Source organism: Gopherus flavomarginatus, chromosome 10 (assembly GCF_025201925.1).
Source record: "Gopherus flavomarginatus isolate rGopFla2 chromosome 10, rGopFla2.mat.asm, whole genome shotgun sequence".
Classification (NCBI taxonomy): domain Eukaryota; kingdom Metazoa; phylum Chordata; order Testudines; family Testudinidae; genus Gopherus; species Gopherus flavomarginatus.
The window spans coordinates 78064972-78082477 of NC_066626.1; the positions used below are offsets into that span (position 1 = coordinate 78064972).

General features: G+C 41.1%; 1 protein-coding gene across 1 annotated transcript in view; it reads left to right on the top strand.

Annotated features, from left to right (window-relative positions):
• XRCC5 (X-ray repair cross complementing 5) overlaps window positions 1-10278 on the top strand; it is an 88177-nt gene extending 77899 nt beyond the window's left edge. Inside the window, exons 17-21 of the mRNA XM_050917051.1 lie at window positions 909-1018; window positions 1529-1625; window positions 3132-3199; window positions 8620-8691; window positions 9565-10278. Of these exons, the coding sequence (XP_050773008.1) occupies window positions 909-1018; window positions 1529-1625; window positions 3132-3199; window positions 8620-8691; window positions 9565-9579 (362 nt within the window). The 3' untranslated portion in view covers window positions 9580-10278. The remainder of the gene's footprint in view (window positions 1-908; window positions 1019-1528; window positions 1626-3131; window positions 3200-8619; window positions 8692-9564) is intronic.
• The last annotated feature ends 7228 nt before the right edge of the window (window positions 10279-17506 follow it).

The following is a 17506-nucleotide window of genomic DNA, read 5'->3' on the forward strand; positions in this document are numbered from 1 at the left end:
TTGCCCATGTCTGTAGGTAATGAATAGGCATCCTCACCATGACCTCTTTGGGGTGTATGTACACAGCAGATGAAGATGGGCAAATATTTTTCACTAACCATTAAGGAAGTAAAAGAACAAAATGTGGGAGAAGACTCAGGACTTCCACTGTCTTTATTTTTGGCATTTTACTTTTCACATTTTCCAATGTGTTTTACAACTATCTGCCTTTTGAGTCACTCAACAGTGAGGATACCATTGGTATTCCAGTTCTTACCATTACATGTCTGTCTGGCTCCTTCTCTCTCACACAATTTATGTAAATGTAGATATATAGACACACATCTTCCCTGGTATTGTTTACACTGTGTTCCACTTTGAAGAATGATTAAGATGATTGTACTGGGGGCTAAAATGTATTCAGAAGGCCCTGGTAATACTGTATCTCTAGTAACATCCACACGTGAGAGTCTGGCAACCAGAGATTATTCTGTTGCTGCAGCTATGACATTATACTACTTACTGAAAACCTAACATTTTCATTGAAATGTCTGTCTTCTGTAGATGGTTTAGGCATTATACTTAGTGAAGTAAAAAAGCCTCTTCCAATTCAACTGTTCACCACGGAAGCAGGGTCAGTGCTTGTTCTCTTGATCGCAAGTTGTAAATTCTCCTGCCTCAGCCACATTGGGATTTGTTAGAAATTTTATAGATTAAATGAAGATTATTTTCTGTAGCTTAGAGTAGGGGCTTCATTATGGGTGAGACGAGCAGCTTGGTGCAACATTGATATGATTGACTGTTGTTACCAATAGATGTGCTGTAGTTACAGAAGATCAGGCTGTAGGAGAAACAGGGAAAGTACAGCCAGCTAAAGAGAAGGATTTTCTTCCTTCTGAAAGCATGCATTCCCTCTTTTTGTCTTCCAGTGAGCCAGCAGCTGGTAAACCGCATTGAACAGTTTTTGGAAACTAAAGGTTTACAGTACTACATGAAGAGCATCAACTGTATTAGAGTTTTCAGAGAAGAGGCCATTAAGGTAATGAAAATATCTGAAAACTCTACTCGGTGTGAGATGTCAGGGCATAATGTACAGACTTACTATGTTCCTTCAGTGATTATGGCAAGCTAGCAACAGTTCAATATCAACAAATCTAAGTCAATTATACCACATTGGAAATTTAAAAGAGATTTTGGTCCTTTGGCCTCAACAGAATAAGGACCAGATACTGCTGTGGTTTCTTAATATGAAAAGACAATGCCTGTGACCTAATGGTTGAAAAGGAGAAATGTGCTGTCCTCCAAATATCTTCTTAAACAAAACTAGTCACAAAAGGGTCTGTGCAGCTTTGTGAAATGCAGTTTCTTTTGTGATGCCCTGCACATTAGAAGCTCTGGTTCTAGTGGAGCTAGATGAATGTGCAGTGGTTTGGAACGTCTTTTTTTCTTGTTCCCCATGTTAGATATTTTTATGATGCATTAAGATTACAGCTCTTTGGTATTAAGCTAACTTTATTTTTCTGTGTTATCTTTGTTGTCATTTTTCCAGTTGTCAGAGGTGCAGTGCTTTAATGATTTCCTGCAGGCCCTGAAAGAAAAGGTGGAAGACAAAACCTTAGCTGATTTCTGGGAAATTTTAATTCAAGGTATGACGACAATTGACTCTCCCTCTGCATCTCCCACACAATTTTTCTTCAAATGATAAATTGTGTGAGAGGAATCTACATGTTAGCAGCTGGAAATGAATGCAGACCAGCATTTCTAGTGTAGAGAGTTGTTGCATACCTTGTAAAACTTGTCTTTCACTACTATATAGCTTTGTTTTGCACTGGTTTCATATAAACAGTATTTCAAAATGCTGTACCAAGTTAAATTCAGTTACAATGGTAAATTGATAGCACAGTGAGAGAGAAATTAAATGGTATAGGGCAAGGTAGAGACAGTATTTCAGGTGCATTTTAAAATAAATGGAGAGCTGATGCACTGGAGAGAGAGAGAGAGGAAGGCTCTCCCAGATGGCAGAAGCTGCAAAGAAGATTCATACACAAAGTGATCAGTGACATATTTCAGTGATGTAAGAGTGACCGTCAGGAAGGAAGACATAGTAGCACGACACACTGATGATTAAACTGAGGAGGAAGGCAGCATACTTCTAAAAGATTTGGATGGACTAGGAGCACTAGGCAAATAAGTGAGGATTTTTATGCTCATAAAAATCCTGATGCTCTACAAATTCTTCCCTTTACTTGGCACGAGTGCTTATGAAAATATACTTTAAATACACAGTAGCCTCTTTTCATTGTACATATGGTAATATATAATTGGCTTTTGCATAGCACCTTTCAGATAGAAGGACTCCAAACTACATATAGAGGTGACTTCACCCATTGCTGAAATCCAGCCATTGCTAGGATAGAGCATAGCAGTTGTTCAGCAGTGCACAGCAACAGCTTAGGACATCACACGGAGAATATCATACCCATTTGAAACTGGAGAGGCAGTGGGGGAGGAAACAGGCTTGGGGAAGTCTAATTAGCCACATAGTAAATCTTTGAAAATACTGGGATTTGGACCAACCAAAGTCATGCTGGTATGTTCTGTTGTAATAATTTACAGATGGTACAAACCAGAATTTCCAACAAGATGAACAATTTCTGGAGGAAGAAGAATTTACAAATACAAGCTGCACTATCAGTGATTTGCATATAGGGAATGACTGTTTCACTTTGCGTAGGGGAAGATAAAGTGTTTTATGCATAATCTGTCTAAACATTGGTTTGTGTGACAGAAGTAAACTTCTCTTGGATGCTTAGAAGTTAGAGGATCTACTGTATGTTGTCTGAAGTGAAATTTTCCCTAGATTTCATATTTGATCTATAATTTCAGTGTCTCAATAATTTATCATAATATATTCAGTTACTTAAATGGATGCCTCCAGTAAAGTATAAATATGCATTAATTGTACTTGTATATCACGATAGTTGACTCACTTGTGAAAACTACCATGTCTTTTTAATTTGAGAAGTAGTTTTATTTTTGTCAGTGATGACACATTTAGAAATTTGAATTTGAAACACTTTCCATTTGGAACCTTGAGTGGTTTTCAGGTAAAGCTTTATAATGATATTTTGATATGATTTGATTTTCCTCAGATGGAATTTCTTTGATCACCAAAGATGAAGCAGAAGGTAGTTCAGTGACTAGTGACGAAGCCAAAAAGGTATTGCTTTTACACTCTTACTTATCTATATAAAGGCTTTGCTATTCCAGAGAAGGCATTTTCTTATATGGATGAGCCTTTAAGTGAATGAAATAGGGCCTGAATGAACGGAGAATGGAGTCCTTGGACCATAGACATTATGAGGCCTCAACTCGGGGACATTTCTCCCTTAATGCACACCATATTATATTGTTTCAGACTGCCTGCAGACAGGGCATGTTATTGTCTAGACATATTTTCCAGACAAATCACTGCAGGAACTCAGGTTAGTGAAGTGGCAACAGGCTGTCAGTATGCATAGAACTACTATTGGCTCCTGTTCTTCATTAGAATGATATCCTCCTTGATCTGGGAGAAATGTAATCTAGTTATTAGAGCATGCATGTGGAAATCAGGAACTCCTGAGATCTAATCCCAGCTCTGACACTGGGGCCTTGACCAAGTCACAACCTTCGTGCCTCAGTTTCCCCTTTTGTAAACATTGCACTATAGCTCACTGGAAACAAAAGATGTTAAATGTTTGACGTATTCCTTATGCATAACAATATTGGCAGCAATGAGGGTGCAAAGCACTGCAGTTAGCATAAGGGACAGAATGGGGCGTGCAGGGCAAACTGTTCCAGTGAAGGCAGAAAGACAGATTGAACGGAAAGTAGATACAGTAGTGGCTGAATCAAGAACTATTTTTGTATTTGTCTTCAAGAAGATGAACTTAAATCCTTATACCCACCTGGCAGCCATGGTTTAAAGATAGCTTAAGAGAGAGAGGGCTTTTGTGTATAGATTCTACTGTTGAAACTCCTAAACATTTCAGCTGGAAAGCACCTTTCCAGCTGAAAAAGAACTGCTTGGAACTGCTCAAGCATCATACTGTTAACCAGCAGGGCTTGGTGTAGATTCTTCATGTCTAGCGAATAGATATGAGGCTATACTCTGGAGATCATTGTCCCTTTTCACGTGAAGCAGCCTCAGAGATGTATGTGCACCTTAAGATGACCTTGGCAAGTTCACATCTCACTTAACATGAGGAAAAACACAGAAAGTTGATAGAAAGGGGGTCAGTGAAATGCTGTGGTACTATAACGAAATAGGAAAATCCAACACACTGAAGCTAACACATGTACAGATTAGAGTTGTCAGAGCTGTCAAGAAATTGGTTCAGCCAGGAAGGGTCCATGGCCTGTTTCTGGTCATGCATAACTATGCGAACTATATTTCTCTTCCCAGCAGTAGGTACCAAGAGAGGTGGCATTTAGTTATTAGTTTTATTAGTTTCTTAAATGTTTCACTCCGAAGGAACTTCATTGTCTGGAACAAAACCAACCCTAGTGTCCATAATATATGCTACATGAAGTTACCTTTCAGTGCTTAAAGCCCTGTCTATGCTAACAAAGAAAGCACAACAAACCAACCATTGGCTGAAAAACTGAGCTTGCAATGACTATACAATACATCCGTTCACACACAACACAGATGCAAAGCCTGGTAATAGGTCTTTGCTTATGGCTTCCCATCTAAACTAGGGAGAAACCTGTGTAGACTAAACTCAGATCTGGCTGACCGGGTACATTGCAATTTACCATTATCCTACAGTCAGACCTCACAGGTACACTGCATTTTGTAGTACATTCTGCCTTGTAAACAATTTGGGCTCCTTGTCTCACTGCACCAGTAAGTGAAACAATATTCTGGAGGAGCAAGAAAGAGGGCTTCCCCCATTAAAATAATCTATTGGACTATGGCTTATAGACTGTGAGTTCAGGTCTCACATCTCCTACTCACTGGTGCATTTCAATCTTTCTAATAAGCCTCATATCCCTACCATAGAAGGCAGACAACTATCATTAATTTCTCCTAATTTTTTAAGATAAGTTAACTGAGATGTTGCACAATTCTGGCATAGCTAGAAGTAGAACAGAGTTATATAGTATGGCAGACCGAAGTCTCAGCAACACTGTATTTCATAATATAATAATATATAGACATATACCTATCTCATAGAACTGGAGGGGACCCCAAAAGGTCTTTGAGTCCAGCCCCCTGCCTTCACTAGCAGGACCAAGTACTGATTTTTTGCCCCAGATTCCTAAGTGGCCCCCTCAAGGATTGAACTTACAACCCTGGGTTTAGCAGGCCAATGCTCAAATCACTGAGCTAGCCCCCCCTTTCAGAATGAATGTGCCAAATCTATTTGCTTGGCTATTTTGTCTGTAACCACTACTGATCACTAGACAACACTCCCTTCCCAAACCCAGGAGGAGACTTCTGATTCTCAACATTTTATTGTTCCCCAGATCCAAAGCATCCTATGCAAGGCCCTTTTCCTTAAATCCCCACCTGTAACAAATTGCAAAAACAGTTCATTTGATTCACACACTGAGAAAATATCCTTTAAAATAGATTTTATAGTTAAAATCCACTAGTGTCAGTTATGTCACAACAGGCAACAAAATACAGGTGTTCCATGTTTCAGTAATTTGCCACACATTTTGATTGCTTAAGCAGCAAAGAGTCTTGTGGCACCTTATAGACTAACAGACATTTTGGAGCATGAGCTTTCGTGGGTGAATACCCACTTCTGAAGGTATGTCTACCCTGCGGAGAGTTTATCAGCATCGTTGCGTTGCCATAGTTATGCCAGCAGAACCCTGTAGTGTAGACACAGCAAGGAAGGGGTTTACCTGGTGGTGTAGAAACACCCCTCCCCCACCCCTACCCTCACCCCCCCGTGCAAAGGTAACTTGTTGGGGTTAGGTCAACATAGTTGTTGGTTAGGGATGTTTTTTCCTGATTGATGTGAAAAAACCATATGGGGCACATGACTTATGAGGAGAGGCTGAGGGAACCTTATTTAGTCTGCAGAAGAGAAGAGTGAGGGGGGATTTGATAGCCGCCTTCAGCTACCTGAAAAGGGGGTTTCAAAGAGGATGGTGCTCAGCTGTTCTCAGTGGTGGCAGATGACAGAACAAGGAGCAATTGGATCATAGAATCATAGAATATCATGGTTGGAAAGGACCCTAGGAGATCATCTAGTCCAACCCCCTGCTCAAAGCTCAGTGCTCTCAAGTTGCAGTGGGGGAGCTCTAGGCTGGATATTAGGAAACACTGTTTCACTGGGAGGGTGGTGAAGCACTGGAATTGGTTACCTAAGGAGGTGGTGGAATCTCCTTCCTTAGAGGTTTTTAAGGTCAGGCTTGACAAAGCCCTGGCTGGGATGATTTAGTTGGGGTTGGTCCTACTTTGAGCAGAGGGCTGGACTTGATACCTCCTGAGATCCCTTCCAACCCTGATATTTTATGATTCTGTGTAGGTATGTCCACCTAGCTTTTAAGTGTAGGCCAGGCTGTCTTAACAGTGATGGATAATACTCAGTTTGTATAAAAAAGGGGCATTCTACCTCCTCCTCCTACTTTAACTCTCTGATTTGTATCTATTTATTGTTACCCTTATTTACACATCTGATAATGCAGATGAAGGGAGAGTGGACATATTTAGCACCATTAATTCCCCACTGTATCTATCTCACCTTCCTACTTACATGATCCCCCTTATTGTAGTATCTGAAGTCCTCAGATAATCAGAGATCTGCTTCAGAAGCTAGCTCTGTTTGTGTAATGAAAACCAGTTAAAAATTTAAACAGCTATTTACAACCATACCATTTAATTCTTTTCAGACAAAAATTTTCCTTTTACTTCTCATCTAGAGCTGCTGCTGCAGTACCCTAAAATTCCAGAAGACTGTGCTGGAAAAAGACCTGTGATATTAGATGGTTTAGTCTATCCCCATTGCCACTTTCTCATCTAGGGCAGGGTAGTTCCCATCTACATATTCTCAAGTGTTATGTACAGTCTTCTTTTAAGTGACCCAGCTGTGGGGAAAGGGGATTTCTACTTTTTCCATTGGGATAATTGCTAAAATAATATTAACTGATAGTAAGTTCTTAAGACTGTGGCACACAATTCACATAAGTCATGTTCTGTTTTTGTGTTTTCTTTGCTGTTATTGCTGATAATTTCTAGCCCTTATAAAGTAATGGAACAAATAGTAAGAGAGAGAAATAACTTAGGTATATATATATGGACCTCATTATCATAGTGTCTGAGCTAGTTATCTTTACCCTTTTTTATGATATGCTACGCTAAGTGGAGGGCATCCAGTGAGTTGCACTTGCTAAAGAGAGAGAATGTTTGAGCACATTCATTATGTAAAAATCTGTTTGATAAAGAATATCAGTCTAACCACCTACATGTTTGAGGTTTTGTGAATCCAGGTCATTAATTGAGTTTAACGAACAAATCCTGGTTCCACTAGATTTTATTTTTAGTTAGCAAAAATTTCTAATCTGGAGACTTTCATATGTGTAAATTATGAAGGGGGAAAGTAACTTTTTTGGCTGCTTTGAAGCATTCATAGCTGCAAACATTATTGGTCTGTAGATGCGCGGACTCACCCCGTGGCCCCTCCTGCTGGTCTTCCAGGGAATTAGCTTGATTCAACCCCGGAGCGCCTTCTGCGGGCTGTTGAGCCGCCTGTCCTCTGGCCCTGTGTCCCTCCCAGGACCCAGTGCCCTTTTACATGGGGTGCTGCCCCCTGGCAGTAACCCCTTTCTCTCAGCGTCTCCACTCGCTGGGAAACCCCCACCCTGTATCCCCACCTCTCCTCAGTATATGGCTACTGCCAGTCATTATCTAGCCCAATGCCCTGGGGCAGACTGCAATATCAGCCTACTCATCACTGGCAAGGATGGTTTGGGCCTGCTGCCTTGGCCTACCTCTGGGCTGCCCTCTGCAACCCCTTTTACCTGTTAGCCCAGTGCTAGACCGCAGCCTGGGGCTTTCCAGGCTGGAGCTCCCCAGCTCCTCCGCCTTTCCCCAGCCCTGCTTCACTCAGGTACTTTGTCTCTATCTCCCAGCAGCCAGGACCATCTCCCTCTACAGACACAGAGAGAGAGAGACTCCTGCTTTTAACTTCCCTGGCCTTCTTATAAGGCCCTGATGCCCAGTTTGGGGCGTGGCCCCAGCTGCAGCCACTTCCCCCAATCAGCCAGTGTTTTACCTTGCCCAGCCCCAACCCTCTGCAGGGCTTTTCCAACCCCTCCAGGGCCGGAGTGGGTGCTCACCCCACTACATGGTCATAAAATTTTCTTAACTCCCTGTATAGTGGCACCCCTCACCCTTAGTTCTGAGGAAATTTTCTAGGACTTGACTTTAAAGTGCTACAGGTTGGTGATGAGGATGGAAACGCAAACAAAACCTCAGTAGTAATTATTGGAGCCTTTCTGTATGGAATTCTCGGCTCATGTGGTTTTGTGTTTGTTTTCTTTTGTTTTTTTACACCTCTCAAAACACTTTCCATTCATTTAATGGAAAGTAGCTGACTTTTGTCTCCAGAACGCAAATGATTTTTTTCCCTCCCACAGTTCTTGGCCCCCAAAGAAAAACCAGCTGAAGCTCCATCAGTGGCTGGTGAAGATGGTGATGTGGATGATTTAGTAAGTATCGTGAAGACATGATATGACTTTATGGTTAAAGTAGATGGATTGTTTCAGTGAAAGGGAGAAGCTTTTAAAAGCAACAGGGGCGAGGACTTGCCATGGACTTATGCTCTAGAAAGCACCTAAAGAATTAAGGCACAAAGGAAGCCCCATGAAATACTTAGTTGCTATTGTAAATGTAACCAGATACGTAGTTTCATAATGGCAGGCACTGGGCTGTGTTGTTACACTTTTGCACTGTTTACATAGATTCATTCTCAACTTTCCAGTGGTTTTTTTTTTTGTAAGTGCCAATCAGGCTACTCTTTTGATACGTTAAATTATAACAATTTGCTAACAACGCTTCAGAAAGCCTGAGCTGCAGATCAGCTGTTTGTGTGGGTTGAAAAATAAAAACCATTAAGAAAAACATATTTTAATCTGCTCAATTAACCTAGTACAGACAGGCTTGTAAAAATTCAAGCATTTAATTGGTTTATTATGTATTATTAGCCTCTTTTTATTTTCTTTTTCATTCTGAGTCATTACAAATGAAACATATCTGCAAGGCTTCAGCCAATAGTCCATCCAGTCTTAGAACTTTCATGGCTGGAAGCTTTCTTCATTTGTGCTGTGTAGGGTAGCTTAAAAAATCTATAAATTACGTTTGTGACTTTGGGGTAATACAATTTTGGCTGATTCTCTGCTCAGTCATGAAGACGTATAGAGTACAAGTATTCTACAGATCTTTCATATTTTGTCATAAAGTGTGTATCCAAGTTCGTTAGGACGTACATACTTCGTTTTCAGATTGCCATCCCTACTGAACCTGTGAGAGCAATAACTTGAAGGCAGTGCCTCTTATTCCAAATTTATCATTTTCTTTTGCAGCTGGACATGATGTAAGTGGCTGAAGAACTCTGTTGCAGGGGGCATAAAATAGCCATTGAAAAGAAGATAGATCATCCATTCTTCTATCAGTAGAAGTTGCTTGAGAGAGAACAGCAGTTTCAAAGGCACTTCTGTTTGGTATAAACCTCAGAGCTGAATCATCTGCAGTTAGTACAAGACTTAATTATAGATTATTTCAATCTTCTGTACATTTTCTGTAGTAAATCTTTTTTCTAAAAAGAAGTTGTTTCACACTCAATATTGTAATGTTGCTATATTTCAGATTCCAGCTAAACACCACTAATTTTAGTGAGAGCGAGTGTTAGTGTCTTACATCATTAGTGTATTGTTTGGAGAGAATGAAGTATGGAGGTTGGTGTGAGATCTCAAGATAATATAGAGGAACTTTTAGTAAGAGTAAATCAGTAGTTTCCTTATTCTAAAGGAAGAAAGACATTACTTTTCATGGTCTCTCTCAAATCAGGAAAGGGAAAACAAGTAGGTATTTTGGGCTAAAAAGAGTAACTTAAAAAATGTCCAGTCCACGGATTCATAATGTATTCACTCAAAATATAAAACTGAATCTACAGTACACAGCAAAACATTTCCATCATGTTGATTTGTCACAGTATATCCAAATCGGTGATTGTTCTCTTGTTTTTCTTGTTTGGATCCTCTCCAGCATGAAACAGTAACAGCGTTGTTTAAAAGTCATCTTTCATTTTACTCTGCAGTCTCTTCCCTTTTCAGTGGGTACCATCACCACTGATCTGTTATGTTCTCTCTTGTTCTAATGTACTTGATGGCTTCATTCTCTGCTTGATGCATCTTCAGGTCCTCCACAGACTTTAACTGCTGCGTTTATTTTAGCTATCTCAATGTTAACACAATGAATGAGTCAGTTGTTCCCCTCTTGTTCATTGCAGCTAATTGCTGACAAGCTGCAGAGGAATCTTTTAAAGTTAAAAAAATTAAAAAGTACTCAGCACAGATGATTATGGTTCTTCAAAAGACATATTGATACACACAGTGCTTGCCACATGCAACCAGAGGGAAGTAAGTGGTTCGGTTAGGATTGAGAAGATACCTGAATTCCGCTTGGAACCAGTTATTGGTCATGAAGTCCTATGATAGACTTAGGGCTGGTCTACACTACGGGGGAAAATCGATCTCAGATACGCAACTTCAGCTAAGTGAATAACGTAGCTGAAGTCGAAGTATCTAAGATCGAATTACTTACCGTCCTCACGGCGCGGGATCGATGTCCGCAACTCCCCATGTCGACTCCACAACTCCGTTCGGGTTGGTGGAGTTCCAGTCGATATAAGCGCGTTTGGGGATCGATATATCGCGTCTAGATGAGACACAGCTTTATACTGCTAACATTTTTTCTGGGATTAGTTTGTTAACGCCTTATTCCTCGTTAAAACTGGGTCATCTCGTTATTGTTAACATAAGCACACTATATGGAAGGGGGCTGAGACGACGGTAATCTGTAAGACCTGGGCTGTGCTTAAAATGAGATTTGGTTTGGAATGTCTGCCCTTCTTGTAGAGTGATTCCAGGTTCAGGTAACGCAAATGTCTCCCCTCCCTTCCTGGCCACGCAGGAATAGTCTCATTGCCCCACGTTTGGGTCACACGTGGAAGATGGCCACCCACACTGAGTTCAGAATGAGTTCAGTGAACATCTTTGGAGTTGGCTCCCCTGGGGCTGATTGGCAGCAAACAGACTGTTGGTCAAATCACCAGAGCCTTAGTGTCCCCCAGAATATTTTTTCATAATGTTAAATAATATAGAGCTGGCTACAAATCCATTCTCTTGAGTGTCTTTTGATGTCAAATTTGCATGTTGTCCACTGGCCGGTTTTTCATTTTCTTATTTAAAAAAATTGGTTAATACAATATTTCAAGGGCTTTTTTTTTTTTTCAACCCATTTGGCAGTCTTTGGAGCCATATAGGCTAAAATCAGTTCATGATAGACTGTTTCCTGCCTTTTTGGAAGAGATAAAAATGAATGTTGGGATGGCCCCTTAAGACTGGAAGTTGTCCAATAAAGGTGGTTTCTTATACAGTTTTCATTGTAAACAAAGCTAGCTCTGATCATGAAAAGCCCTGTATAAATGTCAAGTGTGATTCTGTTGTCTGTGTTTTGCAAACATAAATACCCACAACACCCCCATGACTTAGGTATCCCTGTTTTACAGAGATATTTAAAGGTCTTGGCCAGGCCCACAGGGGGATTTAGAAGTAATTCTGTGAGCCAGGATTAAAAACAAACAGTGAACATACATAAGTCAATATGGTGGTATCCCGCAAGATATCCTGCTGCTTACACAGTACATTTATACTCAGAGTTGCTAGATCTGAAGAAGGTGAACAAGGATTTAAAGGATTTAAGGAAGGCATTAAATGAAACAAAATGGACTCCTAAGAAGTACCTGAGACTCCTTCGTTCATTCTATCCCTCCCATCATTACAATCATAATAGTTCAAGATTGAAGTTTGAAATGGTCTGTTGTAAATAGGATGAAATTCAATAAGGGCAAATGCAAAATATTCCTCTTAGGAAGGAACAATCAGTTGCACACATACAGAATGGGAAATGGCTGCCAAGGAAGGAGTACTGCAGAAAAGGATCTGGTGGTCATAGTGGATCACAAGCTAAATATAAGTGAACAGTATAACACTGTTGCAAAAAAAGCAAACATCGTTTTGGGATATATTAGGAGGAGTGTTGTAAGCAAAGCACGAGAAGTCATTCTTCCACTCTGCTCTGCACTGATTTAGGCCTCAGCTGGAGTATTGTGTCCAGTTCTGGGTGCCACATTACAGGAAAGATGTGGACAAATTGGAGAACGTCCAGACAAGAGCAATAAAAATTATTAAAGGTCTAGAAAACGTCCTATGAGGGAAGATTGAAAGAATTTGGTTGTTTAGTCTGGAGAAGACAAGAGTGAGGGGGAACCTGATAACAGTTTTCAAGTACAGTAGAACCCCAGAGTTATGAACACCTCAGGAGTGGAGGTTTTTCATAACTCTGAAATATTCATAACTTTGATCTGAACGTTATGGTTCTTTCAAATGTTTATAACTGAACATTGACTTAATACAACTTTGAAACTTTAGTATGTATAAGAAAAATGCTGCTTTTAGCCATCTTAATTTAAATGAAACAAGCACAGAAGTAGTTTCCTTACCTTGTCAAATCTTTATTTTTAAACTTTCCCTTTATTTTTTTAGTAGTTTACATTTTACAGAGTGCTGTACGTTTTTGTCTCTGCTGCTGCCGGATTGTGTACTTCTGGTTCCAAATGAGGTGTGTGGTTAACTGGTCAGTTTGTAACTCTGGTATTCGCAACTCTGAGGTTCTACTGTACATAAAAGGTTGTTATAAGGAGGAAGAAAAATTATTCATTTTAACCTCTGAGGATAGGACAAGAAGCAATGGGCTGAAATTGCAGCAAGGACGGTTTAGGTTGGACATTAGGAAAAACTTAGTAACTGTCAGGGTGGTTAAGCACTGGAATAAATTGCCTAGGGAGGCTGTGGAATCTTCGTCACTGGAAATTTTTAAGAGCAGGTTGGACAAACACCTGTCAGGGATGGTCTCGATAATTCTTAGTCCCTCCATAGAAGACATATCATAGAGTAATAGTACTGCAAAGCTCTTCTGCTATTAATATGGGGAAGAACTAACTTTTTTCTGTCTCTGAGTGTTGAAATCTTCCTGACCATGAAGCAGAATACTAAATTTTACCACTTTTCTCTTGGTGCTGGAGATCCCATTACTGTTCCAAACAGGTCAATGGAAATAGTACGTTCACTGCAGTGACTTTTGTAAGAACATACACCTTTGGTATGGGATGAAGTGGTATAAAACTTATAGAGATGGGGAGATTACCAGCGTTTTCTGTAAGTGCCTGGAGTTTCTACTTAAGATTGTTCTTGTCCCAAAAGGTGACAGTTTTTTTGTTCTGTATTTGTACAGTGCCTAGCACAATGGAGTTTTGGTCTATGACTGGTACTCCTAAGTACTGCTGCTGCACAAATAATGTATGGGAGGGGAGAAATTCTCTTCTGATGTCAGCTGGTCATAATCCTGAAGCACGAAGATTGCTAGCTTTTGTATATTTTGTTATAAGCATGTTAACCTAACTAGCATAACTGCAGATGTACTAAGCGGCTGATCTTCTTCAGCTAAAATAAGCAGTTATTCATACCTGTTAGTTTATTCTGGAAGAAAACTCATTTTTTCACTGAGGTCTTGGCCTCTATACCCCTTCCCTCCAATCTTCATTCTGCTCCCATTTCTCTCACTTGGACTGCAGCACAGTGCAGACAGACACTGGAATGATGTATATCCATACTGGTGGGAACACATGCCATGAAAAGCAACCCCTATGCCCCCAGATCCCATCCCAAATTCTTTGATGAACAAATCACCAAGAAAAGTTAAAGTGCCTTCATTGGAAGGATGACCACAAGCAAGTATGGCATTGTCTGCTGCAGAAGAGCATGGTGGGCTTTATAGATTGTGTGGAATATGTACACAGCATTTTAGAGCACTGTTTAGTAGGCAGAGTGGTCCCATGAAGCATGCCTGCCAGCCAGCCTTGGGAAGAGCATGTTAAAGTTGTAGGCAGTTTGAGTGATTTTGGGCTTTTTGTTATCAAACCTGAAAGCTTCAGCGGCCTAGTTTGCCTCATGCTAAAGAAAACTACCTTGGCTTCTCTAGTTCTTTCATGCAACAACAACAAAAACAAAGAGCAACTACATTAAATATGAAGCAAAACGAATCAAAAGTGTAGAGGAAAACATTAGGCTGAAAGATTGTACAGCCTAACAGAAGCTAGAGTTCTCAGAACCTGAAATGCTGGATGTTAAAATTAGCTTTTGAGCATGTTCTGGGTTAATCCTGTATGTTTGAGTGGTTATATTTTTCTGTGCGGCAAATTCTGATGGGTTTTGTGGTTGTTACAGTTTTGAAATACTATTTGCAGTTATGAAAATAAAAGATTAGGCAGGTATTGGAAAATATCTTCATTCAGATGGTTTTCTCAGGCCAAGTGAATTCTTAAACACCTTTCATCACAGAAGTACATTCTATGGACAAAAGGCTCCTCCTTCGTCCATCAAACCTGCTCCCTGTGCATATTCACAGTTATATCTGTTCACTTGAGTCACTAAGGTAAATTTTATTGGTTTTTACCCCTGCTAGTCCTGCTGAGCCAACACAGCTAAAAGGGGTTGGAACAGAACATACAGTTCTCTTGATACACAAGAGAGAATAGAATCTAGTCCAATCCCAGTTGCCAAACACTTGCTGAAATCATACTTTCATGACATTGTGGTTGCCCAGGTACCACTGAGAGCTTCATTTGGCCTGTAGAATCTTTATTATTTTTATAATGCACATGAAAGAAAGGAACCCAGCTCATCTTCTGCCACTACAGCACACCAGTTCTTCACCATGTTGGACTGGGGTGGGGGGGAGTCCTGGGTGAGAGGTGGAGCACTGTCTTCTGCTCAAGGTGGGCTGCAGCCAGTCTCCTCCCCATAAAGCAGCAATGCTGCTGTAGTCAGTTAGCATCCCCCAGCCCAGACTTTTCCACGTCCTATTGATTAAGTCCTTGCGCTCCTGGAGGCTATGCAGACGAGCCATCTCCTGCAGTTCTGCCTGCTTTCTGAGGGACTCCACCAACAGGCACCTCTCACATTGAGTGGTTCCCCCTGCCTGGCTTTCATCAGCAGGGACATGCAGGCAGCAATCCCACCAAGTCAAGACCAGGTCCAGAGTCAGGATACCTATTTGGCAGGGGGACCCCAGAGGTGCAGACAGAGGAAGAATTAGCAGTAGTGCTCGTGACATGCCATTTTCCTTCCACTGTGAGTTCTTCCTTTTCAAGCATCTCCTGTAGTAGAGAGAGAAGGAGCCTGGAACACGGGGCCTGGTGCAAGATTTGAGGCCTGAACCAAAGGCCCTGAACCAGAGTGGACCTGACCTTGGCAAAATAACAAACAACGAGATATTTATGTAAATACATTTCAGAAGGCTAGTAGAGATACACCCCAGTCTAGTACACGATAAGATGGTTTGACAGAACAATGAATAGAGATGTTGTGTCAGAGATATCAGGAACAAGGGATGGTAGCAAACGTCATGAAACACGTAAGGTGGTACGTAAGTTGTTTGTTCCAGTAGTTTGTCTCAGTCAATAAATAACGGAGTACCTCGCCTTAATCTTCTGTGCGGCCGAGGGGACAGCAGAAATTCCTGCTCCTGACTGAGCCATTCCTTGCCACTCGTGTTAGTGTACCTGTAGCTCCTATGGGATGATAGTACTGGTGCCTTGAGGGCAGTAAACTCGGCCAAGCGCCTTTGTCTCTGAACCGTGCCTGTGGTCTTTGTCACTAACATCGAGGTCTGCTGAATTAGCAAGCTGCATTATCTGCTGTTAGTACTGATAACACTGGAGCTCCAAGGAAAAGAAGCACCGAGCAGCCTGAATGGTGTTACCAAGACACCAGCATTCCAATCTTCGACACTTAACAACACCTGCAAGTTAAGGAGAAGAAAAAACACAATCCCTCCCCTCTCCCTGCACAACACCCAACCCAACCTTCCTGACTTCCTCTGCTGAGGAACTCAGTTGCTAATTCCCTTAGTCTCCCAGCTGCCTTCATCTCACCAGCCACACGTCTAACCAGCCACTGAGAGCCTTGCATGCTTTTGAAAGCCTGGGCCCCATACACAGCTGGAAAGGACAAATCAACCCCTCTCACTCAGCCACTTCTAATCACTGGCTTATCCAATCAAAAACGATGCTGCTCACACTTCGAAGAGCCCTGCTAGAAAACCAGCGCTAACTCAGCCTAGTCCAGACAGCAACCAAGCTTCATTTCAAAACACAGCATCCTGCAACGAGCCCAGAGTCATATCAAACACAAAGGCAAATTCCCAGCAGATACTCACCAGGTGGCTAACTGAAAGTCAATGCAGTTGCACTAGGGATGACTTTGGGCCCGTCTTTACCTAAAAACCTACATTAAAGGCATGCCAGCTTCTACAATGGTAGTATGAGGGTGGAGCTCAGGTGTAGAGGGAAATACTCTATGTCAATAGCAAGATGTCAGAAGCAACTGTCCACACCTCTGGACATGCACATTAGCCTTCTCCCGGCTCTCTTTCCATGCTAACATCCCGGGCTCTGGTAAGTGACTATCTTAATATTAGATCTGAATGGATTTTATAAAGGTGCCCAAATCCGTCCTTTTGATCTTCACCTCCTACCTTGTGTCCTGTAAGTATTGGAGACAGCATGGTCCAACGAGTGGGACATTAGACTAAGAGTCAGGAGTAGGGCAAGTCACTAGACTAATGCTCTTAAGTGCTCCAGTAATACAAATAATAAATATTAATTCACCTCTCTGAGCTTCAGTTTTCCCATCTGTCAAACAGGGACAGTAATACTTACCACCTTTTATAAACACTGAGATTAAGGATTAAAAGCTACATATCATTGAGCCAGTAGAATTTCACAAAACCTTTTAACTGCAAGGCAACACACAAAGAAATTACAAATATGATTTCCAAATTCTGGTAAGCTCTGAGCACAAGAGGCCTCTGAAATACAAAAAGTTTACTAGCTTTCATTAGTTTTACCTTTCTGCTTGAGGCACTTTTGTTTTCCTCCTTGGGGAGTTTAAGAAAATACATAGTTCAGAGCACAGAAAAATACACTTTCGATCATTTAATTTTTTTGGGGGGAGGGAGATATAATTCTTAGGTCCCCTCTTTGTGTCAATGCAGTCAGCGCTCCCTGTTTTCACAGCAGAATGTTGCATTCCTCCTTTTAACCTGCTGATTCCGCTGCAGCTTTCTGCATCCAAAATTACTTTGTGTGCCAAGTCAAAGGATTTTTCTTGTTTACCCTCCCCC